The 26,213-nt window shown below is 41.7% G+C and overlaps 1 protein-coding gene across 1 annotated transcript; it reads right to left on the bottom strand.

Moving 5' to 3' along the window:
• Window positions 1-1,626: 1,626 nt before the first annotated feature.
• Window positions 1,627-23,323, bottom strand: ankrd27 (ankyrin repeat domain 27 (VPS9 domain)). The gene is made up of 29 exons (XM_058408689.1): window positions 23,170-23,323; window positions 18,175-18,297; window positions 16,998-17,108; window positions 16,766-16,922; window positions 15,379-15,533; window positions 15,231-15,290; window positions 15,083-15,136; window positions 14,729-14,794; window positions 13,626-13,702; window positions 13,406-13,527; window positions 12,772-12,850; window positions 12,095-12,227; window positions 11,770-11,862; window positions 11,451-11,575; window positions 10,113-10,195; window positions 9,801-9,916; window positions 9,563-9,655; window positions 8,760-8,957; window positions 8,538-8,582; window positions 8,178-8,300; window positions 8,025-8,069; window positions 7,735-7,857; window positions 7,299-7,496; window positions 5,255-5,374; window positions 4,977-5,141; window positions 4,778-4,877; window positions 4,646-4,685; window positions 3,476-3,539; window positions 1,627-3,389 (listed from the first exon to the last, which is right to left on the bottom strand). The coding sequence occupies exons 2-29, from the start codon at window positions 18,274-18,276 to the stop codon at window positions 2,973-2,975; spliced, it is 3,264 nt and encodes a 1,087-aa protein (XP_058264672.1). The 5' UTR covers window positions 18,277-18,297; window positions 23,170-23,323; the 3' UTR covers window positions 1,627-2,972.
• Window positions 23,324-26,213: the final 2,890 nt, after the last annotated feature.

Genomic DNA, 26,213 nt, shown 5'->3' on the forward strand with positions numbered 1-26,213 from the left:
GTATCAAATATCGTGGCCTTGTATTTGATTAAGGATTTCATGATGTAAATGTCAGATCTGCTGTGGCTGCTCAGAGTAAAGAAATTTAGGTTTAAGTGTGTCAAAATTCTACAAAATGACATGATTCCTGTGTTAAACTAAAGCAGAAGTCTGATTAAGACTAGCTCCTAAATTATTTAAGAGTGCTGGAGAGGTACACTACCAGTCAAAAGTTTGGACACATCTTCTAATTCCATGGTCTTTCCTGATGTTTATTTCTTTCTATGCTGAAGGCGGCCGAAATACACAATAATGTCGTTTGAACAGCTGATATTGAGATATGTCTGCTACTGATGCTCTGTAAAGCCTTCATAACGGCTCTAATCTGAGGTGCTGTTAATTGGTGATTTCTGAGGCTGGTAACTCTAAATGAACTTCTCCTCTGCAGCAGAGGTACGTTTTGGTCTTGCTTTACTGGGATGGTCTTCATGTGAGCCAGTTTCATCATGGTGCTTCATGGGTTTTGCAAATGCACTTGACAATACTGTTCTTGCAAGAACTATTCCAGAACTCCTGACCTTCGTGTCTTAAAATAACAACTGACTGTTTTTTGTTGTCGTTACATATGGATTACTGAAGTCCATGTGTGTTATTTCATAGTTTTGAAATCTCCAGTATTGTTCTAGAATGTAGAAAATAAATCCCTAAACAAAAAAACATTGAATTAAAAGGTGTGTCTAAACTTTTGACTGGTAGTGTATCCAAACCTAGTTAGATGGCAACAGAGAGGTGAAGTCCATGCAATTATTAACACAGATTGTTGTTGTTGATGTTTCAGCTGCTCCCTACGTGTGTGAGGGGTCGCCACAGCGGACCAACTGGTCCGCACAACAACTTGGCACAGGTTTTACGCCGGATGCCCTTCCTGATGCAACCCTCCCATTTTTATCTGGGCTTGGGACTGAGAGACCTACCACTGAGCCACCAGTGTCCATACAATTTCCAATAAAGATGATGGAATTATTGGAATTATTTGACGCCACAGAGTTAGAAAAACGTTTCAGTTAGAATTATTATTTTTGTTACTGACCTGTTTGTTGACCTATTGCTGACAGTTGTACAGAATTGAGTAAAATAACTTACTCAGCAATTTAAATATTGAAATAATTGTTTTGACTTCACGCATTGCAGGGTGATTCAGAGGTTTTGATGGTGTCCAAGTGCCACTTCAGTCAGTGCTTTAGAGTCAGGCACAAGTTGCATTTAGCTTCTTTATTAAAAGAGCTTCTACTCTTAGACAAGTCCTTTTTAACTAAGAATTTGTTTGCATTACAGACCATTACAGCTTAAAAATAATTTCTGAAAAATTTTATACATACAGCACTAGTAGCAAACACTCTGGGTCATTTAAAGGGTCTATTTGTTTCCTTCCCTGATTTCTCAGGTGTAGGATTTGAGAAAGCACACGAATTACTGGAATAAATGTTTAGCAGTTAATTAGGAGGTAAAAGGAGAGAGAGAGAGAGAGAGAGAGAGAGAGAGAGAGATAGATAGATAGATAGATAGATAGATAGATAGATAGATAGATAGATAGATAGATAGATAGATAGATAGATAGATAGATAGATAGATAGAAAACCCATCTCAGACTGCACAATTTCATTATTTATTTTATTCATCACTGAAAAACCATGATGTATGACTTAATTCATTCTGACCCAGTTTTAATAAGGCACATTCACTGCATTATTAAACGAATAACACTTAAAGGGACGTGTACAAAAATAACTGCTTTTTTTTTTTATTATTTCCAGATTAGAGATGCAGAGATGCTACAACCCAAAAAAAAAAAAAAAAGTTCGGTTACGTTTGGCGACGAATTGCAAACATCTTGAGAAAAGTTTTCACTAACTCACGTTAGACTTGGATCCGAAAAGCACAGTGAAACTATTCCACAGTCTAGGATTAGTCTGCATGAAAAGGGTTGCCAAACAGTCTGAAAACCTCCATTTAGAACTGTGTATATATTTTAAAGAGTAAAGTGCATGCCTATAACACAGTACCGGTCCAGAATACTGTCTACTGTATATATTGTGGATGCAGCAAGGCAGGTTTTGATTAACTGAATGAAGAACGTGAAGAAAAGAAAAGTCCTTGGCATCTATAATAGCTGCTTTTCTTTTTATATCTACATTCCACTTTTAAAAAATAACTTAAAACAGCTCAATCAAATCAAGTAAAAGTGAAAAGAAACTATTTCTATACTACCCACGTAGTATTTGAAGTATAATCAGTCAAGTCAAACACTTCTGTACGTCTTACCTAAGCTGGTAAAATATTCAAGTGGCTTGATAAAAGAAATGAAAAACGAAACCATGTTAAACTTAAGATACAGTAAAAGAAAAAAAAAATTATGCCCAATCATCCCTTTTTATGATGCTGGTAAAAAAGTGCTGGTTAAATAAAACTGCAGGTTAAATTCGTCCTTAAAAGTTTGTTTAAACTTTACTGTCTTTACTGTTCAAAGGCCCCTTTCAGGAAAATGATGACTCTATAATTAGGATTTGACATAAATCCAAAACAACGTGGACTTCGGCAGATAGAAGGATAAAAGACCAAAACAAATGTAGGATCTGGGTGGACAGTTTTGGTCAGCTTCTCATATTACACTTTCCTGGACATGCACAGAATTATCTCCCTTTATGTTACCAATAATAACATTACTAAGCAAACCTTTTAAGACCCCTAGCAGTTTAATTTGTCATGTCGTAGTCAGTTCAATGAATTAAAACTGAATCTTTTACACTGTTTCTATGGAGTTTGGGTTTGAGTTAAAGCAGCCGGACGTGTCAGTAGCTGGGGTGAGTTTAGTATCTCCAAATGAAGCAAGAAAATTAAACCTGGTCACTTAAATGTTCAGCAGAACAGCTAAATGCATAGCCTATTGTGATATTATTTCATCATTATTTAAGTGAGAACTGCCTCTGAGGTCCTCAGAGCACGATATTTTCCATCTCTGTGGAATCCCAATGCACGTTTTTGCCCTTGTTCTGATCCTCCTCATTCTCTTCCAACTCCTTCTCCACCTCCTCATCCTTCTCCTCCTCCTCTAAGCTGGCCTGCATGTTCTCATTGGCCTTTCCAATAACCTGCTCAGGTTCAGGTGACAGGTTAGTAGAGTGCTCATTTGCTCCAGTGTCAGCCATGTTGTCTGCAACAGAGCTACATTGTGTGTGCTCCAGGTCTCCATGGGAGCTGGGGGTCAGGTCCTGGTGTATGGTGTGACTGCGGTTTAAGCCTGTGGCCTGGCTGAAGGAGTGAGAATTTTCAGACATACTGATGAAGAGGTCACAGCCGTCAACAGTCTCTCCTCGCCGGAGTCGCCTTCTATTATTCAGGTCATCTGAACCCTGGGAAGCGAACATGAGGAAAACCGCAAAAATATAAATAGAATAAATATAAAGTCCGGTGCAGTTTCGAAAAAACAGATAGTTACCATATTTGGAGAGTCGGCGGAGAGAAGGATGGCACCGTCTTGTGATTTAGTCATCTGTTGTATTCTGTCCATAATACATAACATCGTGTTGTTAATACACTTACTTTATTAGAACACATTATTAGGAACATTTAATGACCTAATCAACCAATCAGATGGCAGCAGTGCGATGCATAAAATCATGAACATCACCTTTGGGTAACGTTCAAATCAACCGAGAATGGGGGGACATGTCTCTGTGATTTTGACAGCGGTATGATTATTGGTGCCAGACAGGCTGGTTAGAGTATTTCTATAACTGCGGGGATATTCACACACAACAGTCTGTAGAGTTTACTCAGATTGGTGCATTAAAAAAAATCCAGTGAGAAGCAGATCTGCAGATGGAAACGCCTTGTTAATGAGAGAGAAAATGACCGGGCTGTTTTGAGCAGACAGAAGGGCTACAGTAACTCAGATAACCACTCTGCAATAGAAAAGCATCTCAAAATGCAGGAGACTAGGTCAGGTTCCCCGTTTCTGTCAGCCAAGATCAGAAAGCTGAGGCTGCATTGGGAACATGCTCACCAAAACTGGACAACTGAAGACTGGAAAAAAAATAGTCTGGTCTCATGAGTGTGTTCTTGGCATACTTTGGGCTCTTTAATATAAATCAATCATTGAATCCCGCAGCACATTTGAGTATTGTTGCTGACCATGTGCCACCTTCATGTCCACAATTTACTCATAATGCTTTCTTCCAGCATGATAATGCACCAAATAAGCAAAAATCAACTTAAACTGGTATCATGAAGTTCAGCGTTCTTCAGTGTTTTTCCCAGCCACCAGATCTCAATTCAAGTAGATCAACATTTGTGAAGTGCACCTGAAAAATCTGCAGGAATTTTGTGATGTCGTAACATCACCATGGACCAGAATCTCATGAGAATGTTTCCAACATCATGTCACGGAATCCATGCCACTGAGGCAAGTGAAAAGTGAGACCCTAGCCTGTGTTACAACAGCTTTCTTAATAAAGTGCTCAGCGAGTGTATTTTGTTGAATTTATCTACCAATTTATCTAGTGTGGATGTTGAGCTAATGAAAATTTACAGCCCTGAAAGTGAATGAACTGATCATAAATCTATATATAAACACGGTACAGTAAGGGCAGATTGGTCAGTCACACACCTTTGCAAATCAGGACTCTTGTGTTGGACAACAGAAAGTGCTGTAAAAAAAAAAAAAAAAAACAACACCTTAGATGAATAGAAAAATCAAAGGTTTATATACATTACATTTGATTACATATAGACCTCTCACTTTTTCCTTGATGTCTTTGGGCTATGAAGAACTGTCTGACGGAATCAGCTTCAAGACTGGATGCACAGGCTTTCTGTAGAATCCTAAGAATTGCTGTGTTCTGCAAAACAAAATTATTTTGAGTAATTTTTAAAACCTGTTACTATCCAGCGGTTTGAAATGTAAAGAATGAATGGTTAGAAAAATTAGCCTGCATTACAGATTCCTGAGCACAGTCCAGTGCAGTGCGCTGTCTCTTGTTCCTGAGGTGTGTAATAGCCCCAGCCTGTAGCAGCAGTTCCACCAGAGTCTGGTGTCCTCCTCTCACTGCCTCGTGTAGAGCCGTGTTACCCTGATTGTTGGCCAGGTTCAATGAAGCACCACTCTAGAGGAGGACAAAACAATTAAATTCATTCCCATTTCACTCGGCTGGCCTCATTAGATGTTTGGATACATGACCTCCTCAAGCAGTGAATATATAGGCCGTGAGCATGGTACCTGTATTAGCACTGATACGGTCTCCTCATGTCCCTTTAAACAGGCTTGGATCAGGGGAGTGTTTCCAAAATAATCCTTCTTATTTAACTTGGCATTGCACTCCACCAGAAAGCTCATCACCTGCAGAAATAATGAGAGAATGTAGAAGAAGGTGGTGCTGTATTTCAGTGTTACATCATAACCTTCCTTACTGATTCAGTAAGAACCTAGCATGTACAAACCTAACCAACCTTAAAACTACTGGCGAAGGATAGGTTAAATTTTTACCAGCTTGGGTACTCAAGACTGCCATCTTAACCTAGGATGAGGGCCATACACTTTACATTAAGAGAAGAAAAACATTAAAGGCCCTTATGACCTAACATGTGGCTCTATATTGGGTCGTTGATGGTTGTTGATCGGAGGATCAGGGATCAAGCCCCAGCACCACCGAGCTCTCCTGTTGGGCAACTGAGCAAGGCCCTTTCTGCTCCAGGGGCACTGTATCATAGCTGCCCCTGCGCTCTGACCCCAACTTCCTCAGCTGGGATATGTGAAGGAAAGAATTCCACTGTGCTGCTATGTACGTGTGGCGATAATAAAGGCTTCATGCCCTGAGTTCAGTTCAGATAATGACACAAGCTGAAACAAGGATCCCCTATAAAAGATAACACCTGTCCAGTTTTACGTAATAATTACCAGTTTCTCAAAAGACCCCAGCGCATCCTCATATCCTACTTGTTCATGGATTCAGTGTTTGTGAATTTGCAGTTAAAAATAACCCAGATGACTTCAGCACGAAGCAAAATTAGCTGCTGCTGGAAGCAAATGTTCTTTTTTGTGTTTACGCGTCCTTTCAGTTTAGTACACGTTTGGCCCCTCCTGGCTTGTTGTACCCTGAGCAAGCAGATTAAATGCTGCAAATAAAATTGTTCAATAAAAATTTTTGCAGGGTTTAAATGACTTGCATATAGTATGTGGAGGGAATTGGGAAATGGAGTCAATTAGAGCAGAGGGTTATGTAAGTTTATTTAGACCTGCTTTTTAAATGTAAAATAAATTACATCAGCACAGATTGGTCTCATGAACATAATTCAAAATATTAGGTAATTATTTACACTACCAGTCAAAAGTTTGGACACACCTTTTAATTCAATGTTTTTTTGTTTAGGGATTTATTTTCTACATTCTAGAACAATACTGGAGATTTCAAAACTATGAAATAACACACATGGACTTCAGTAATCCATATGTAATGACAACAAAAAACAGTCAGTTGTTATTTTAAGACACGAAGGTCAGGAGTTCTGGAATAGTTCTTGCAAGAACAGTATTGTCAAGTGCATTTGCAAAACCCATGAAGCACCATGATGAAACTGGCTCACATGAAGACCATCCCAGTAAAGCAAGACCAAAACGTACCTCTGCTGCAGAGGAGAAGTTCATTTAGAGTTACCAGCCTCAGAAATCACCAATTAACAGCACCTCAGATTAGAGCCGTTATGAAGGCTTTACAGAGCATCAGTAGCAGACGTATCTCAATATCAACTGTTCAAAGGACATTATTGTGTATTTCGGCCGCCTTCAGCATTGTTTTACAATGTAGAAAGAAATAAACATCAGGAAAGACCATGGAATTAGAAGGTGTGTCCAAACTTTTGACTGGTAGTGTAAATGTGTACAGTAGTATATTGGCTTTTTATCAGAGCCAGCAACTTTCTATTCACAGAGCAGATTTCTATTGTTACTGGATTCAACCTTGACTGGCCAGAGCGGAGACTGCGAGCCAGGTCTTCTTGTCCAACATCAGTGCTTGACCTCACAAATGCGTTTCTAGAGGAATGGTCAAAAATTCCCATAAACACACTCCTCAAATTTGTGGAAAGCCTTCCCAGAAGAGTTGAAGCTGTTATAGCTGCAAAACGTGGCACAACTCCATATAACATTCATGTGCATGTGAAGGCAGATGTCCCAGCTGTTTGGCTGTTTAAGCATCAAAGAAAAATGAACCAGATAAAAACGTTTGACCGAATTATATGGAGCAGAGTTAGTAGTGCAGCCGTACCTGTGTGTGGCTATTCTGGCAGGCCAGATGGAGTGGAGTGGCGTTCTGGCTGTTACAGGCGTTGATGTTGGCTCCATGGCGGATGAGTAAAGAAACGAGTACCGTGTGTCCATGCAGTGCTGCCACGTGCAGCGGCGTGAAACCATCTGCACTGCTACTGTTCACTCCCAACCTGTCCGGCTGCAGGATGCACAACTTCTAAAGACACGCATAAAGCCGCAAAAATAAGGGCGGGGTGGTGAAATTCTCGGTGTGATAACTGTATAGCACACTAAAAGAAATGTACCGAAAAATACTAGAATGAAAAAGCATAGGAAACACATTGTTCCACTTATAATTCATTTAACCTGAAGCTAGGTGTGCAAATAATAATTAAATACTAACTGAATAAGGCAGTAACTAGTAGGGTGCATTATATCTAGCAAAATGTGTATACCTTTTGTGTAGGTTCACACTTTGAACACTGGCACAGAGGGTGGCACAGTTCTGCCTTTTCAGGCAATTCAGCCTTCTCATCATCCTCGGGCTCTTCATCTAACCACTCCAACAGGTAGCGCACCTGAGGTTATGCACATACATGCAATATGAAAATCCACCTTATTTCCTACTAACAAACTGCTTTCAAAAACAAACAAAGCCTGCATGTTCTCACTGTGTCAGCGGAAAAAAGGGGGAAAGTGTGAATTTGTTTCCCGTCATATTAGTTTATGTGTAATAACCTCTCACCATTTCCACATCTCCATCTGCCACTGCCCGCAGTAACTTCTCCACCTGCCGTTAGACACAAAAGAGAAAGAGACTCAGGCCGCAGCCAAAACCCATTCAGCATAGAGGCAAAAACGAAACCCTTTCTCGCACCACAGAGGGCGCCGGTCTCACCTCCTTTAGGCGAGTGCGCTCGCTCTCAGAATTGGCCTCCACAGAGATGACTGAGGACGTACTGGACACAGAGGTACGTCTGCTGCTGCTGCTGTCAGCTGGCTGCGGAGAATGGCAGGGAGCCTGAAAAGATATAAATATATATGTTGTTATATTATCTGCTCATTTTACTTCTCTGCATTCATTTTCTTTTTAGCTTCACAAGACATGACATATAGTCATCATATTCAGATAGAAATTTTAAAATCAGCTCTTTTCACTTTAGCTTTTCTCTAATTTTATATCTGTCATGTTAGACTTTGTTTCGATTCTATTAATTGTGTTTATTAAGTATTTATTTTTATAGTTTTAATTTTTTACCTCTTTACTGGAATGGTCATAGGTACGCTCCAGCAAGGACAGAACCTACAACGTGAATTAAGGAAGGTGTTATTTACAATAAATTCAGAAATTAATGAAATCAGTCACAAGCACACAAACAACTGTATGCAAATACCACTGTGTATTTATTTAACTACATGCGCCATGAAATGATGTGACTATAATGCATATATTGAGTGCCGGACTGCGTGGTGCTCTGACCCTGGAGTTGAGTGCACAGTGCAGTGGGCTCTGATTGGCCTTGTTATGGAGGAGAGTCGAGGCACCGTTCTCCAGCAGCACCTCCATGATGCCTTCGTAACCCCAACGAGCCGCAATGTGGAGAGCCGTGTCCCCCTTATCATTCTGCACATTAAGCCGGCATGTGTGCAGGTCGTAGTAAACAAGTGCCTTTACACACTGAAACACAAACACACACACGGCTTAACACTGGGAGATTCTCCTTATTCCAATAAAACTCTTTGTATAGATACACACACAGATCAGCCATAACATTATGACCATCTGCCTAATATTGTGTTGGTCCCAATTTTCCTGCCAAGACAGTAGATCCCTGAAGGTGTGCTGTGGTATTTGGCACCAAGATATTAGCAGCAGATCCATGGGACCCACCCTAGCAACATATAGGATTTAAAGGATATTTTTGATAGATACTGACCACTGAAGACCGGGAACACCCCACAAGAGTTACAGTTGTGGAGATGCTCTGATCCAGTGGTCTAGCCATCACAATTTGGCCCTTCATCATCAAACTCGCTCAAATCCTTACACTTGTCCATTTTTCCTGCTTCTAACACATCAACTTTGAGGACAAAATGTTCACTTGCTGCCTAATATATCCCACCCACTAACAGGTGCCATGATGAGGAGATCATCAGTGTTATTCACTTCACCTGGCACTGCTCAGAACGTTCTACCTGATCGGTGTATATATTATTATAACATGATTAGATTTCATGGTCTTTAAGGAATTGCATTAATAGAGTATTATCCAAGTCACTTACATCCTCGTGGCCATACATACAAGCCAGGTGGAGAGGAGTGTTCCCATTGTTGTCCTGAGCATCTGTGTTTGCTTGATAGTGCAACAGCAGCAACTTCAGGGGGGGGAAGAGTGATAAAGAGACCGGTGGCATCGGAATCAGTGTTTTACCATATCACATGTTTATTTTATTTTTTTATTTAGTGTAGAGTATGCCTTGTATCCAGCTGTAAACAGATGTACTGAGACATGACACTCACAGTGACACTCTGATAGCCTTTCTGGCAGGAGAGGTGTAGAGCTGTGAGACCGTGGTAGTCTGTGGCATTCACCGCAGCCCCCTTTGAGACCAACAGGTCAATTAGTAGTGACTGACCTATTCATCCACACACACATATTCTGCATGTCAGACATAGAGGTCTAAGCACAGAGGTTTATATGCATGTGTAAAAGAACTGAGAAAGAAACCTAAGAAACAGAATCAATGAACTTCCCTAATCACTATTAATTAGTAGTCATATTTCATACTTAAAATATGACAGTGATTTAAAGCATATGAGAAGACAACTAACCGCATATAGCAGCAACATGAAGAGGAGTGTAGCCTCGGTCATCCCGGGAACATGGAGTCACTATAGATGGGTCGTTTAATCTCCTGGGGGTTAAACGAAATAAAGAAAAATATTTTTTTAGCATTAGTACTGACCGAGTGTGGGTGCTACAGCTATGTTTTAATATATACACTGTCCAGGCATAACTTTATGACCACCTGTCTTATATTGGTCTTGGTCCCCCTTTCGCTGTGTGTTTCTCTGAGTGTACTGATATCATTAATGAACACAGAGCAAGAACACACCCAAATAGGCTGACCATCATTTCATTAACAATTCTCAGTCCACAATTTTGTGAATAAGGGGTTGGATCAACGGTAGTTTTTCAGTTTGTAATGTAAATATGTACAGAAAAATGTATGTTCCCACAGTTGTTTACTGCGATATGGCATACACTAGGAAGGTGGTAGCTCAAGTGGTTAAGGCTCTGGGTTTTTGCACCAGGGTCTTGAGCAAGGCACTCAACATCCCCTGACACCTCCTCCCCCCACCCATGGGGCGCTGCATCATAACTCACCCTGCGCTCTGACCCCAACCCTCCAAAGATGGGAGTTAAGGCTGAGTAGTGATGTACACTATATTGCCAAATGTTTTGCGATGTCTGCCTTCACATGAACATGTAATATGGATTTGTCCCACCCTTTGCAACTATAACAGCTTCAACTCTTCTGGGAAGGCTTTCCACAAGGTTTAGGAGTGTGTTTATGGGAATTTCTGACCATTCCTCTAGAAGTGCATTTGTGAGGTCAGGCACTGATGTTGGACAAGAAGGTCTCGCTCGCAGTCTCCGCTCTAATTCATCCCAAAGGTGTTCTATCGGGTTGAGGTCAGGACTCTGTGTCTGGATTCCTCCACATCAAACTCACTCACCCATGTCTTTATGGACCTTGCTTTGTGCACTGGTGAGCAGTCATGTTGGAACAGGAAGGAGGCATCCCCAAACTGTTCCGACAAAGTTGGGAGCATGAAATTGTCCAAAATGAAGCTGAAGCATTAAGAGTTCCTTTACTGGAACTAAGGGGCCGAGACCAACCCCTGAAAAACAACACCTGAATTCAATGCTCTGGAGGGGTGTCCCAAAACTTTTGGCAATATAGTTTATATGTGACAAAGGCTACTTAACTTAAGACTATATAGTGTCTAAGATAAATCTATCATGTAATAGGAACTCATAAGTAAAAATTCCTGTGTGAAGATGCAGTGATTATAGTGTTCTAAGCCTAATTTTGCAATGTTCATAATGTGTGTGTGTGTGTGTGTGTAGGAAAGAGAATGAGAAACAAAGAGTTAGAGTCTAACCCTGACAAATGCTGGTCACATGCATCACAGGAACACAGTGGATGACACATCTGTCTCCTGTCCTCCTCACTCTCGCCTTCACTTAGCAAGCGTTGGACCTCTGCCTTGTTCCCATTTGCAATATGCTAAAGACACCCAGACAAAACACTTAAGATATCAGAAGATTAAATCCAGATTGACACCAATAGTGCTAAATACTGTATGATGTGTATTATATAGTGACATCTTGAAGTGGAGCATCTTTCCTCTTTTTACTAAAGATAATACTCATTACATAGGTATCTTTTAAAGTGGAAAAAAGTCGCAGTGTGTTTCTCACCTCAAACAAACAATCTATCGGTGTAGATGAACTCTGAGAAAGCAGATTCATCTTTTGCCTGAAGAACAGTTTGTCATTCAGCTCTCCTGAGCCCTACGCACCAGGGAACATATTTTAATTTACATATCAATATATGAAGGAAAAACTGATTCTCTGCAAAAGCTATGACTGGAACTTGTGTACACACTATTGTAAACAAGAAGAAAACAAGACATCCAAAAATGCAAAAATTTGTGTGCATTTGGATTGTTAAAAAAATAAATAAAAATTGATAAAAGAGAGTGCACTAATATAAGACATGCAACCCCTATCCCCCATCTCTCACCGTCGACCCTTGACTAAGGTTGCCTTGGCTTATGTACTCCACAGCTGCCTCAAAAGACGTCAGACAGTAACTCAGGTCATCCTTTGTAGAATTGCAGAAATGAAAGTTTTTAATGTAACTCAGATTTGCCATCCTGAAAAAAACGTGAACAAATCTGCGTCAGTGAAACCAAAAAACAGACCTAATCTGATGCTACACCGATCAGCCATAACATCCTGAGCACTGACAGGAAGTGAATAAGACTGATGATCTCATCACGGCACCTGTTAATGGGTGGGATTTATTAGGCAGCATTTTGTCCTCAAAGTTGATGTGTTAGAAGCAGGAAAAATGGACAAGCGTAAGGATTTGAACGAGTTTGACGAAGGGCCAAATTGTGATGGCTAGACCACTGGATCAGAGCATCTCCAAACCTGCAGCTCGTGTGGGATGTTCCCGGTCTGCAGTGGACAAACAAGTCTGACCCATGGAGGCCCCACTTTACAACTTACAGGATCTGCTGCTAACATCTTGGTGCCTACAGCACACTTTCAGGGACCTAATGGAGTCCATGCCTTGACGTATCAAGGCTGTTTTGCCAGCAAAAGGGGGACCAACACAATAATAGCCAGGTGGTCATAATGTTATGGCTGATCAGTGTATATATATTGAATATAATCGATTACTTCTTTACTTACCAATTAGGAATCTCGGTTTTCACCAGCAGATACAGGATAACTGAAAGGAGGTCATCTGCACACACTGCCTCCAGGTTAACTGGACAAACAAAGAGAAAGGAAATACATCTCTCACAGTTCTATAGTCCGGGTGTAAATGTGCTCCATTCTCACCATTTCTTTACACTCCTTCACGAATTTTTTAAGTTGGCTCACTGGCAAACAGTTGTCAAGTCCAGACTGCTCTACTTTACATAAACAATGAGGTGTTGTTGTTCTGCCAGCGCTGTTTATTTCAGTAGTTTGTGGTGAAAAAGAGTTAAGTATTCTGTGTGTGTGTGCGTGTGTGTGTGTGTGTGTGTGTGGTTACTATAGTAAAGTTCAGGAGAATTGTTGGACTGAAGGACAAAGGCGACATTGTCAGTTAGGACACAAACTGCTACAGCATAGCCCTGTTAAATTGAGTCGTCAAGAAAACAATGATGCACAGTCATGGGGTGAAACCAACGGAGCTGCACACTCCCCCAAAAACACATTTCTTCCCTAACAACCTACAAAAAAAAGATCGCAAAGAATCACAGCTTCCAGACTGCGAAAGCCGTATATGTAACGTACGTATGGAGGTAAGGCTCAGGTTATATAAATATAAACACACCTTTGCGGCTGGGAGACTGCATGATGGTGAAGGCAACCTTCCTGAGGCAGAGCAGCTTCTGCTGAGGAGAGCTGCAGCGGTTAAGCTGACTTAATTCCCTCTTGGCACGAGGAATATTTATACTATAGAAAGAGAGGAAAGTAAGAGAGTTAGCACATGCACACGAGAGGCAGAGCGTCAGGTGATGGACAAATAATCAACTTCACTCTATTCAGTACACCTGAATTCGGACTTCACTCCGAGATCTTTCTGTTGCAGCTCCTGCAGTCCTCTTGTCGTTTTATTGAACGCAGCATCCTATTAAAATACAAGATATGGAAAAAAAACACAGTGTTGTCATAAGAAAATGATCAATGAATGTTCTTTAATAACGGTGCAATCCTGACGTGCGTTAGGTCTCTCACACCACAGCAATAATATTTATATTGATTAAAGATTTTTTTATTTGTTTATAGTTGTGTTTAATGTCGTGGGATTTCTGTAAAACTATTAATTCCTGTTATCACGATTGCTACAGCAGCTATAAACGGTTGCTTCCTCACATGCCTCTTGAAATTCAGTAAAACAAAATAAAATAGGAGCTGGTCACGTTGCCGAGAAGCCATAAAGTCTCTCTTGTGGAAGAAAACTTAATGAAATTCTTTGTGACATGTTTTTGAAATCCATTTATCATTATAATTAGGATGTATGAAATATAATTTAATTAATCCTAAAATTGATTAGGCTATATGAAATATAATATAAATGATATCATTGATGTATGAAAAAAGAACGCATTCATATAAATAATTTGTCTTTTGCCAAAGCTGCTGTAACAGAAAACGAATCCATCCATCCATTGTCTATACCCGCTTTATTTCTAATTAGGGTTACAGGGATCTGCTGGAGCCTATCCCAGCACACACTGGGCAAAAGGCAGGAGTACACCCTGGACAGGTCTCCAGTCCATCACAGGGCCACACATATAGACAGACAACCACACACACTCACACTCACTCCTATGGGGGATTTAGAATTACCAAATCAACCTAATGTACATGTTTTTGGACTGTGGGAGGAAACCAGAGTAAACCCACACAGGCACAGGGAGAACATGCAAACTCCATGCAGAAAGGCCCCTGTCTTGTTCGAACCCGGGATTCGAACCCAGGACCTTCCACCAAGAAAACGCATCTGACCCGACAATTTAACAGTGCTTAATACACCAACAGGAAATATAGTAGAAATACAAAATGCACAAATTATAATGGAACAAAAGTTCACCATGACTGCCCCAAACATTAGACACACACACACACATATATATATATATAAACACAGTACCTGAGTTGCTTCGAGATTTCCCACATAACTAAAGAGGAGATCATGGATACCATTGTGTATGTACATCTGCCAAATTAAAAAGAAAAAAAAAGCATGAACAAAGTGCTCTTGCTCCATTTATGCTGTCCTTATGAGATGATATTGGGGGGATATTGCTCACATAAAGACTTCTAACTGTACTGGGTAATCAGCTAGCTAGATTTATTTGATTCTTTAATGACATATTACTGAGCTCTCAATATTTAGCCTATTTTGAAGGAGGAAGAGAATGGAGAGAAGAGCACATTCTTCCCATAGGACTGAAACATGTTGGTACTTGAAGAGGAAAAAGACAGCGGCCTTATGAACACGTACCTCCACTGCTTGTTTGAGGACAGTCATCTGAAGCTCCTGCTTGGTCAGCACCTTCTAAAAAATCCACAACACCCACTACATCAACTCACAGCACAAGACAGCAGTACAGACACAGCTGAAAGAGCACATCTGGACGATCTCTACGTACCAGGCGCGAATCTCTCAGCAAGCACTGGAGACATTTTGTATAGAGAGCATGTAGAGCATCCTGAGGAAGATAAAGAACGTGCGGTTATTTCTTTTCATCGACTACAAGTTACCCGCGTTAAGGAGTAATAGAGGACTCTCTCTCTCACTATGTGATGGCGCAGACCCTTCCTTTCCTGCTCTTTGAAGGAGTTGCAGAATGCAGCAATGAATTTATCCAGTTTCTCAGCATGGCGGCCCAGGACGTCTTTTGCCTCCTCCGCATTCTTCAGGCAGTAGTGTGTAGGGGCAGGACTCGGCTCAACTGTCGAACAGAGTTTCAGTTCACGTCGGTCTTTCAGTCAACCTCAATTCTCACTTCTCTTTTGTTTTGATAGAATATCACAATACAAGAAAACTCTCGCTCTTGAACCAAAAACTAACAAAGTGTACAAAACTGATCATTTCATTCTAAGGAATAAGATTAAAATCAGCAAGGTGCCAGTGCTAGAGCCTAATCTGGAGCTGATCCAGTTTTTTTACACTTTAAAAGAGCATTAAATTGATTAAAAGAACCGGTACCTGCACTATAATAACAAACACAATACAAATTCTACCTTGTAACTAAATAGCTAGACTAATACCAGATTGAAAGCTATGCTTCAAAAGAGCAGACGGAGCAGAGAACAGCTAGGTAAAAGCACTAAAAAGCACAGACGTTGCTTTTTAGTCGTTCTGTGTGTTTTTGGGACCATAGACACAATCGTGGCAAAAGTTTTGGGACACCCCTCTAAATCATTGAATTCAGGTGTTGTTTTTCAGGGGTTGGGCTCGGCCCCTTAGTTCCAGTAAAAAGGAACTCTTAATGCTTCAGCATACCAAGACATTTTAGACAATTTCATGCTTTGTGGGAACAGTTTGGGGATGACCCCTTCCTGTTCCAACATGACTGCACACCAGTGCACAAAGCAAGGTCCATAAAGACATGGATGAGAGAGTTTGGGTGTGGAGGAACTTCACAGAGTCCTGACCTCAACCTGATCCCTCATCTTTGGGATGAATTAGAGAGGAGACTGCAAGCCAGGCCTTCTCGTCCAACATCAGTACCTGACCTCACAAATGTGCTTCTAGAGGAATGGTCAAATATTGCCATAAACACACTCCTAAACCTTGTGGAAAGCCTTCCCAGAAGAGTTGAAGCTGTTATAGCTGAAAAGGATGGGCCAACTCCATATTACATCCCTAAAGAATTCCCACAAAGCTGGGAGGATGAAATTGTCCAAAATGTCCAATGAGTTCCTTCACTGAAACCCCTGAAAAACAACACCTGAATTCAGTGATTTGGAGGGGTGTCCCAAAACATTTGGCAACATAGTATATGTGTTTACATAGTAAATTGAAAAACAATCAGAAACAGATTATTAATTTTATGCTATGTATTATAAAACATCTACATCTTATTATTGCGTCATTAAAACCCCCCGCACTTCCCTAAACTGGTTCCAGCACCAGGAACTTGTCAGTAAGAGCTCAGTGTATAGAGATGTAGAGATCTACCTGTGCTCAGCTCCGAGTCGACGGGTCGAGTGATACACAGGATGCTGTATGCCTGCTCCTTCTCATTGTAGAACGTCTCCTCGAACAGAATGGGGATTGAAGCAGGATTCACAAAGCCGGCCACCAAATGCACCTGGTTATTTTCTATTGACACCTCCTGCAAGATCCAACAGAGAACACTGCTTACAATCACTGCACACTGCGTATCGGAAGTGACCGCGTCTGTACGTACCTTTCCATCGGCTGTCTGGAAGCCTTGTTCTGCAGGTAAGAGGACATAGCTCTCAAACTGTGCTGTGGTGTACGAACTAGCTGATAAACTTCCACAACATGGAACCAGGACCTACAGAAACAAACAGAAGACCACCACAGTGCATTTAGAAAGTATCTACTGTAGATCTCTTCACTTTTTATGTTACAGATACTCTAAGATGGATTGTATACTTTTTAACTAGCACTAGCTCCGGGATGCACGTCCGGCGACGCTACGTAGTACGTAATCATGCCGGAAGGTCACATGTGACGTAGGCAGAGCTACAGACCCAGTGTAGAAGGAGGACCGCTCAGATTGAAGAAAGTAAGACATGACCATCTTGGATGACCAGGGGTTGAGTAAATGATTTGTAGATTTATGTTCTGGAAGTGAATTTAACTCTGCAGCCTTCTATAGAGTAATTGTACAGAAATTCATATTAAAATTGTAATTTCAATGTATTTCTCTATACAATTTGAGTAAAGAACAGTGTTGATTACGCAGCATTTACTTTGCATATAAAGCGTGGCATTTATGTGCCACTTAATTGCTGGGACCAATGGCCACATGCACTGTAGAAGGAAAAGAAAGAAAAACAAGACCAAAAACTAGGTGTAAATAAGGTCACATGGTCCATGTCCATGGCCACTGAATGTTGGAGCATGGCTATGGAGATTTGTGTTCATTCAGCTACAAGATCTTTAGTGAGGTATGGGGTTCGGTTCACTGCAAAGGTGTTCACTGGGGTTGAGATCAGGGCTTTAAGCAGGACACTGGAGTTCTTTCCATCCTTGCTAAACCTTGTATTCATGAGGCTCACTTTGTACACAACAGGATCATGTTTGGTCCTCTTAGCTCTGGTGAAGGGAGCACACAAAGACATATGATAAAACTGTGCACTTTCTGGCAACAGTTTGGGAAAGGATCATATATGCATGTGACAGTCAGGTGTCCACATACATTTGGCCATATAGTGAATATGACACTGTTTTCAGACACCAAGACTGTATAGACCATAACAGTGACCAAAATCTGCACTTTCTTTTATTATAAGGTATAAACTCCTTTTATTTGTGCTATATATCTCTACACTGCAGATCTTAATATATACGTGCAGACCTAAATAAATAAATATATTGTAAAGAAAACTGCTTACAATGCCATGTACTTCTGCCACTCGGTCGCAGAGGTCTGGTCTTTGCTTCTCCAGTGACAGATAAAATGGATTCTTCAGAATATTTTCATCATACACAGCCATAGGGACCCAGCACTCTGACTCCTACAGTGAACATCAAGGGGGAAAAGGGAAAGGACAGTGAGACCAGGCGGGTCAGAAGGGGAAAAAAAATGAAAAGGTAAGCAAAAGGAGGACGTAAGGTGAATCAGAGAGAGAAAATACAGTGTAGAGGGCATTACGCATTATCATATTAATCCTATTAACTCATACACTGATCAGCCATAACATTATGAGCACTGACAGGTGAAGTGAATAAGACTGATGATCTCCTCATCATGGCACCTGTTAGTGGGTGGGATATATTAGGCAGCAAGTGAACATTTTGTCCTTGAAGTTGATGTGTTAGAAGCAGGAAAAATGGGCAAGCGTAAGGATTTGAGCAAGGGGGACCAACACAATATTAGGCCGTAATGGTCTGGCTGATCAGTGTATTAATAGAGTCTGGTGAGCTGATTAGGGTCATAGCTGCGGTCATTGAGTCTGAAAGGTGATGGTCACAGAAAATGCCAGACTCCGGTTACATAACTTTCTTTAAAACTTTCTCATCTCAGGTGCCACCTTGATGAACATGGTTTCGCTTGATGCTATTCTAAGTCCCTGACCTAATGAAATAGCTTGACGATACGCTTCGTTGGAGACTACAAACGATTCGGTATATCGCTTTAGTTAAGGAGCGTCTGCTAAAAAAAAAAAAAGTAAAATGCGTACCCGGTCGTACCCGGAGTTAACAGGCTAATAGGTGCAAATATAAAGTAAGTAAACAAGTCCTGAAAAACTGCCTAGCAATTACATGCTGATTCATGCAGAGATCTTTCTTCAGCCTCCTGATTCTCTGTCCGTCTCTTGGTCTGGTGCCAGATGCCGCTTAGCTGAGCTCTGTGAGAAATTAAATTAGGCGTCCAAAACTCGACCACTTATGCTGTAATCAACAGGTTTTCTAGCTATGTAAAAACACCCAGATCACTTGGGCAAGACAGTGTGGCATTTATATCTAATTCTGATTTATCTCAGTTAATGAACGAGTGTATAGTCTGCTGTGGACCAGGTCTTACTCCACAGTGCAGTCATGTAGCTCACAGCCTCCTCCTGATGTCTGCCATCCATTAGAAATCCAAAAATACACACAAGACACGAGGCTGAAACAGAAATCTCTCGTTGTGTCCCATCACGTTTGATTCCTTCTCAAAGAAAGGACAGCTGAACAGTCAAGTTGCCGTTTTTTCAACCGGTCCATGATGTGTGATTGACTCTATGATTAAATTACGCATTGCTCATCATGGAAGCCGATTTTTTTTTACATTTTTTTCAAACGTGACACGTAAATAAGAAACATTCATTAAATGATTTAGTTATTTAGTTGTAAATAACGCTTGTTCCACTTTGATCCGTGTTAAGTACTGGCTAGCCGCACAAAAAGATTAAGCATGGTCCACGGCTAGAAAGGATTTACGCCGGATAATCGCCGTTTTAATCCCGGACAAAGTTTGATCGACAAAGGACATATTTCAGTCATTGACAAGAATCAATCTTTAATAAAACTCATATATGAGAACCAAAATACTTTTACTCCAAGTGTAGCTACAAATCCTTGCACTATACTCACTTGTTTATGACGATTAAGCAGAGCGTGTGAGACGGAAAAAAAACGCATCTTCAGGCCCTTAATGTGGCGAATCAAGAAAGACAGAGCCATTAGTGAGCTTCTGAGGTCCAGTACATCGCCGGGAGGTGAATCACACGATGCCTGAAGGCAGGTCAAGACCCGAACTGTACTACAAAACAGGGGCCTCCCTTCCACCACACCACACCACACCCACCATCTCTAACCCTCATCACTACAGTGCTTCACATGGATGCTGAGAAGCAGAGGAATGTGCACCACACCATGTGATCTGGTTTTTATGGGCCAGAACTGGCTGGCGGGGGAACCACACACTCGTGATGATGGAGGACAAAATTCTTTCACAAGAAGGAAACCCTCTGTTGTAGTGATAATCCTTACAGATTTGTTCCCTCTATAACTATTCTCCTAAAGAAATTTCTTTTGTATGTGATAACCTTAACCTTTTAAAAGACCAGCATGGAGGTAGACACGATTTACCTTGAATATGAATACATAAAATAACTATCTCAGGGATTTTTGTCCGTTCTGAATATGATACAAAGTCCTCGTAGTAACCATTACGACTCTCTACAACAACCTCCGTCCAGCACAGGAAGTGTGATCCCAGCCTGCTTTAAATTAAGATCTGTATCATGTCATTCAACAAACACAGGTTTGTGAAAGGAACTCTTAATGCTTCAGCATACCAAGACACCAAGGCAGACGAGAAGGCCTGGCTCGCAGTCTCCGCTCTAAGGTGTTCTATCAGGTTAAGTTCAGGACTCTGAAGTTCCTCCACACCAAACTCGCTCGTCCATGTCTTTATGGACCTTGCCTTGTGCACTGGTGTGCAGTCATGTTGTAACAGGAAGGGGTCATCCTCAAACTGTTCCCACAAAGTTGGAAATTGTCCAAAATGTCTTGGTATGCTGAAGCATTAAGAGTTCCTTTCACTGGAGCTAAGGGGCCGAGTCCAACCCCTGAATTCAGTGATTTGGCGGGGTGTCCCAAAACGTTTGCCAATATAGTGTATCTGTATAGTAATAATGATTTTATTTAATTTTATGGTTACAGTTAGTACAGAAAACAGCTACTGGACTGCTTACAGGTACATAAACAATAATAATAATACTTTAAAATACACTCCCTGAGCACTTTATTAGGAACGCTACAATAATACAGGCCTCGATTCTTCATGGCATGGATTCCACAAGACGTTGGAAGCATTTATTCTGGTTCATGCTGACATGATTTCATCACACTATTTCTTGCTAATTTTTCAGGTCCACTTTCATGCTGCGAATCTCCTGTTCCGATCCCACATGTGATCTACTGGATTCAGGTCCAGTGACTGGGAAGAACAGTGAAGAACACTGAGCTCATGTTCATGAAACCAGTTTGAGATGATTTTTGCGTTGTGACATGCTGCATTCTCACGCTGGAAGTAGCCTTTTTAATGTAGATAAATTGTGGTCATGTCACATGGTCAGCAACAATACTCAAACAGGCTGTGGCATACAAACGATGGTTGAATGAGCACAAAGTGTGCCAAGAAAACATTACACCATCTCCATTAGCCTGGACTGTTGACAAAATGTTTTTCCAGTCTTCAGCTGCCCAGATTTGGTGAGTCTCTGGCCACTGCAGCCTCAGCTTTATGTTCTTAAATGACAGAAGTGAAAGCTGATGATTTTCTGCTGTTGCTGCTCATCTGCCTCAAGGTTCAACATCTTGTGCATCATGAGATGCTTTCTGTTCACCACAACTGTACAGAGTGGGTGTCTCTGTAGGAGTTAGTGTAGCCTTTCTGTCTGTTGTTGTGTGAGATCAGGGGGTTACAGAAATACTCAAAACAAGCCTGTCTGACTCCAATAATCATACATTCAAAATCATGGGGAAAAAAAAATCACCTTTTTCCCTATTCTTGATCATTGTTTAGCCGAAGCTGAACAGTCACACAGTTTACTTCTTCTTTTTCTTCTTTCGGCTTTTCCCGGCTTTTTCGGCGACAGCGAATCATCTCTCTCAACCTATCCCTATCTTCTGCATCCTCAACACTAGCTTCATATCCTCATTTATTCTATCCATATACCTCCTCTTTGGCCTTCCTCTTTGCCTCCTGCCTGGCAGCTCCATGTCCAACATTCTCCTACCAATATACTCACTCTCCCTCCTCTGAACATGTCCAAACCATCTTAATCTGGCCTCCCTAACATCGTCCCCCAAATGTCCAACATGAGCCGTCCCTCTGATGTACTCGTTCCTAATCCTGTCCAACCATGTCACTCGCAAAGAGAACCTCAACATCTTCAGCTCTGCTACCTCCAGCTCTGACTCCTGTCTCTTCCTCAGTGACACTGCCTCTAAACCATAACAGTCTAACAGCCACACAGTTGACTGATTAGAAAAATGGCATTCAATTTTTAATTGGAAATTATTAATAATAAAGTGCTTATAACTGATGAGCGTATAGCTTCATTACCTCAACCTCAGGCTGAAACATGTTTGACCTGGCCTTTCTCAGGCCAGCTTGTAAATGTGTCTATTGTTTGTTTGTTTGTTTATACTTGTTGCAACTCTATGTACAGTGTAAATATGCCTTGTAAAGAAACTTGCATACATCCTCATTTTAAGCAACAAAATACGCAGAATAAAAAACTAAATGTTTTTTAAAGAAAAGCAATTCTTCATAAAAAAAAATGGTGTAATCAATGCTTTTTGATGTGCATGTGCTGTCCTGGTGGTCAGATCTATTCACACAGGGTCATTTACATTAACTAGCCACTGCCTTTTTGGTTAGTTTACAAGTATTAGTATTATTATCACCTACTTTTACCTAGTGTTAGCCTCAGAGGTGGTGGATATGTTTAAGATATAGCTTCATGCGTACAGTTTTACACACTTATATAAGGTATACACAGTATACAGCTGTGTACAGATGTCACCTAAAGGCCACGTGACCGCTGAAACTGATCACAGCTATACGTTAAAGTAAGGAAACACAGGTCTTGCTAAAATGCTCACTTAGCTTGTGACATTTCCTCAGCTGGTCATCCGACATGCGTGATGCTGACCACCACCCCTTGCAACCTGCTGATTTAGCTAGCACAGACACTGGGGTGGTCAGATTACTCTAACCAGCTGTAACTAACAATAAAACCCAACAACAGTTCCACACATGAGGTTAGATGACAGAAGAATAAACAGACACATAGCAAGCTAGCTAATGCACTGACATAGCTATTCAGTGTTGGTCTATCAAACGTGACTGACCAAATAACAGGCTGTAAACCTTACAAAACACATCTTACCTGATTTATGTCAGTCTTGTCTGCATGATAGGTTTAACATTTATTACAGCACACTGATGATAAGCCAGTCTGCCTGAGTCGATATTATAACATTAGCCAGCGCTGCTGCACTTCCCCAAACGTTACCACTTTAGATTGACGGTGTCAATGGCCAATCAGAACGGCTGCACTCTCATCAGATCCGCCCACTGTATATATATATATATATATATATGCGCGCGCACACACACACACCCCCCACACGCACGCGGTGTGTTTGTAAAACACTGTGTCGGAAACCCTCTGGCGTTAGAAGCATGCAATTAGAAATGTTAATGCAAAAATCTGATTGATAATTCAAATACACTGATCAGGCATAACATTATGACCACCTGCCTAATATTGTGTTGGTCCCCCTTTTGCTCGGGGGTCCCCACCGAGCCATGGACCCCTGGTTTAGACAAACTCCTAGCATGACGTCAAACACTGATCAGGCATAACATTATGACCACCTGCCTAATGTTGTGTTGGTCCCCCTTTTGCTGACAAAACAGCGCTGACTCGTCGAGGCATGGACTCCACTAGATCCCTGAAGGTGTGCTGTGGGATCTGGCACCGAGATGTTAGCAGCAGATCCTTTAAATCCTCTAAGTTGCGAGGTGGGGCATCCATGGATCGGACTTGTTTGTCCAGCACATCCCACAGATGCTTGATTGGATTGAGATCTGGGGAATTTGGAGGCCAAGTCAACACCTCAAACTTGTTGTGTTCATCAAACCATTCCTGAACCATTTTCATGAACCGTTTCCATGAAAGGGTGTACATGGTCTGCAACAATGCTTAGGTAGGTGGTACGTGTCAAAGTAACATCCACATGGATGGCAGGACCCAAGGATTCCCAGCAGAATATTGCCCAAAGCATGACACTGCCTCCGCCGGCTTGCATTCTTCCTATAGTGCATCCTTGTGCCATGTGTTCCCCAGTTAAGCGACGCACACGCACCCGGCCATCCACGTGATGTAAAAGAAAACATAATTCGCCAGACCTGCCCATTGTTGGCTCTTTCGGCGATGGACAGGGGTCAGCACGGGCACCCTGACTGGTCTGCGGCTATGCAGCACCATACGCAGCAAACCGTGATGCACTGTGTATTCTGACACCTTTCTATCAGAACCAGCATTAACTTCTTCAGTAATTTGAGCAACAGTAGCTCGTCTGTTGGATCGGATCACACGGGCCAGCCTTCACTCCACAAGTGCATAAATGAGCCTTGGCCGCCCATGACCCTGTCGCCGGTTCACCACTGTTCCTTCCTTGGACCACTTTTGATAGATACTGATCACTGCAGACCGGGAACACCCCACAAGAGCTGCAGTTTTGGAGATGCTCTGATCCAGTGGTCTAGCCATCACAATTTGGCCCTTGTCAAACTCGCTCAAATCCTGACTCTTGTCCATTTTTCCTGCTTCTAACACATCAACTTTGAGGACAAAATGTTCACTTGCTGTCTAATATGTCCCACCCACTAACAGGTGCCATGATGAGGAGATCACCAGTGTTATTCACTTCACCTGCCAGTGGTCAGAATGTTATCGCTGATAGATGTAAATATATATGTTCAACCGATAGCCGGGGGTTTTTCTCTGGTGACTGCCAAGTAAAGTACAAGCCCATGTGTGAACTCCGCCTCGTGTGTGTTATTGCTAGTGAGATAAGCAGAGCATACAACATGATGTCAGAAGTTTAAGATACCCATTTATTAATGCCGTTCCTCCAGTAGTGACTGAAGATGACCGCTGCGTGAGTGAACAGTGAAAAATCCTCCGCCAAATTATCAGAAGGAGCAGGCGCACTAACAGACAAAATGGACATGCTTCACCCGCCTCCACCGCTGTCTCTGTCAGGGAACCTGGCCGAAAATTGGCGTAAGTGGGAACAAAGGTTTCATTTGTACCTTACTGCCTCTGCGCTAGTGGATAAACCTGAGTCGAGACAGATAGCCATGCTGCTGCACTGCATAGGAGAAGAGGCACTAGACATTTCTAACTCGCTCGTGATTGAATACCAGGATCCACAACACAAAACGTTGTCAGAAGTCCTCGCAGCTTTTAGGACATACTGTGCCCCACGAAGAAACACTGTCTTTGAACGGCATCAGTTCTGGGCCCACACGTTCTCTGAACAAGCAGGCATAGACAAATTCGTCACGGAGTTAAGAAACAAAGCACGCACATGTGAATTCGGCGATACTGAAGATCTCATGATACGAGAAAAAATAGTATTCAGCACAACAGACTCTGGGCTGTGTGAAAGACTGCTGTCAATACCCAACTTGACACTTTTAAAAGCTATTGACAGGCAGAGCTAAAGAAGTCACAAAAGCACAAGTCACAGCAATGGCAGCCTCATCAGAAGTGCAGCCTGTGCATGTTATTACAAAAAAAGGGCTACGGTCTGCATGCAGATTAAACAGTTTTGCAGCAAACAAACAAACCTCAAAATCAATGCGTGGACCTGCTAAAAATCGTAGCAAATGCGGACGCATACATCTTCCGAGACAGTGTCCTGCTTTTAACGAGACGTAAAAAATGCGGCAAAAGGAACCATTTCGCGCTTGTGTGCAAATCAAAACCTAAAATGAACACACTTGATACAGACACTGAGCTGTCAGAAGTAGACACATTGTTTATTGGTACAGTGACTCAGTCGAACAGTGTTGACACACTTGTGTTGACACACAGGTTGGCACGCAAATCTGCATATGGCTGGCACGATTGTTACCTTCAAGCTTGACACAGGCGCTGAAGCTAACGTCATTCCAAAGAGAATCATTAATAGGCTTCGGATTCCTGTAAACGTTCAAAAGACGAACACTGTGTTAGTATCGTATGGAGGTGTCCGCATTAAACCAGAAGGTGTCGTCAAACTTCATGTACAAACTGGAAGCACATCAACTCACATGATGTTCTTTGTAACCACAGCATCGAACACAGCCTTGCTAGGGAGACAGGCATGTGTGCAGTTGGATCTAATAAGAAAAGTGGAGGCACTCATACCTTCACCA

The sequence above is a fragment of the Hemibagrus wyckioides genome, linkage group LG14, assembly GCF_019097595.1.
Source record: "Hemibagrus wyckioides isolate EC202008001 linkage group LG14, SWU_Hwy_1.0, whole genome shotgun sequence".
NCBI lineage: Eukaryota > Metazoa > Chordata > Actinopteri > Siluriformes > Bagridae > Hemibagrus > Hemibagrus wyckioides.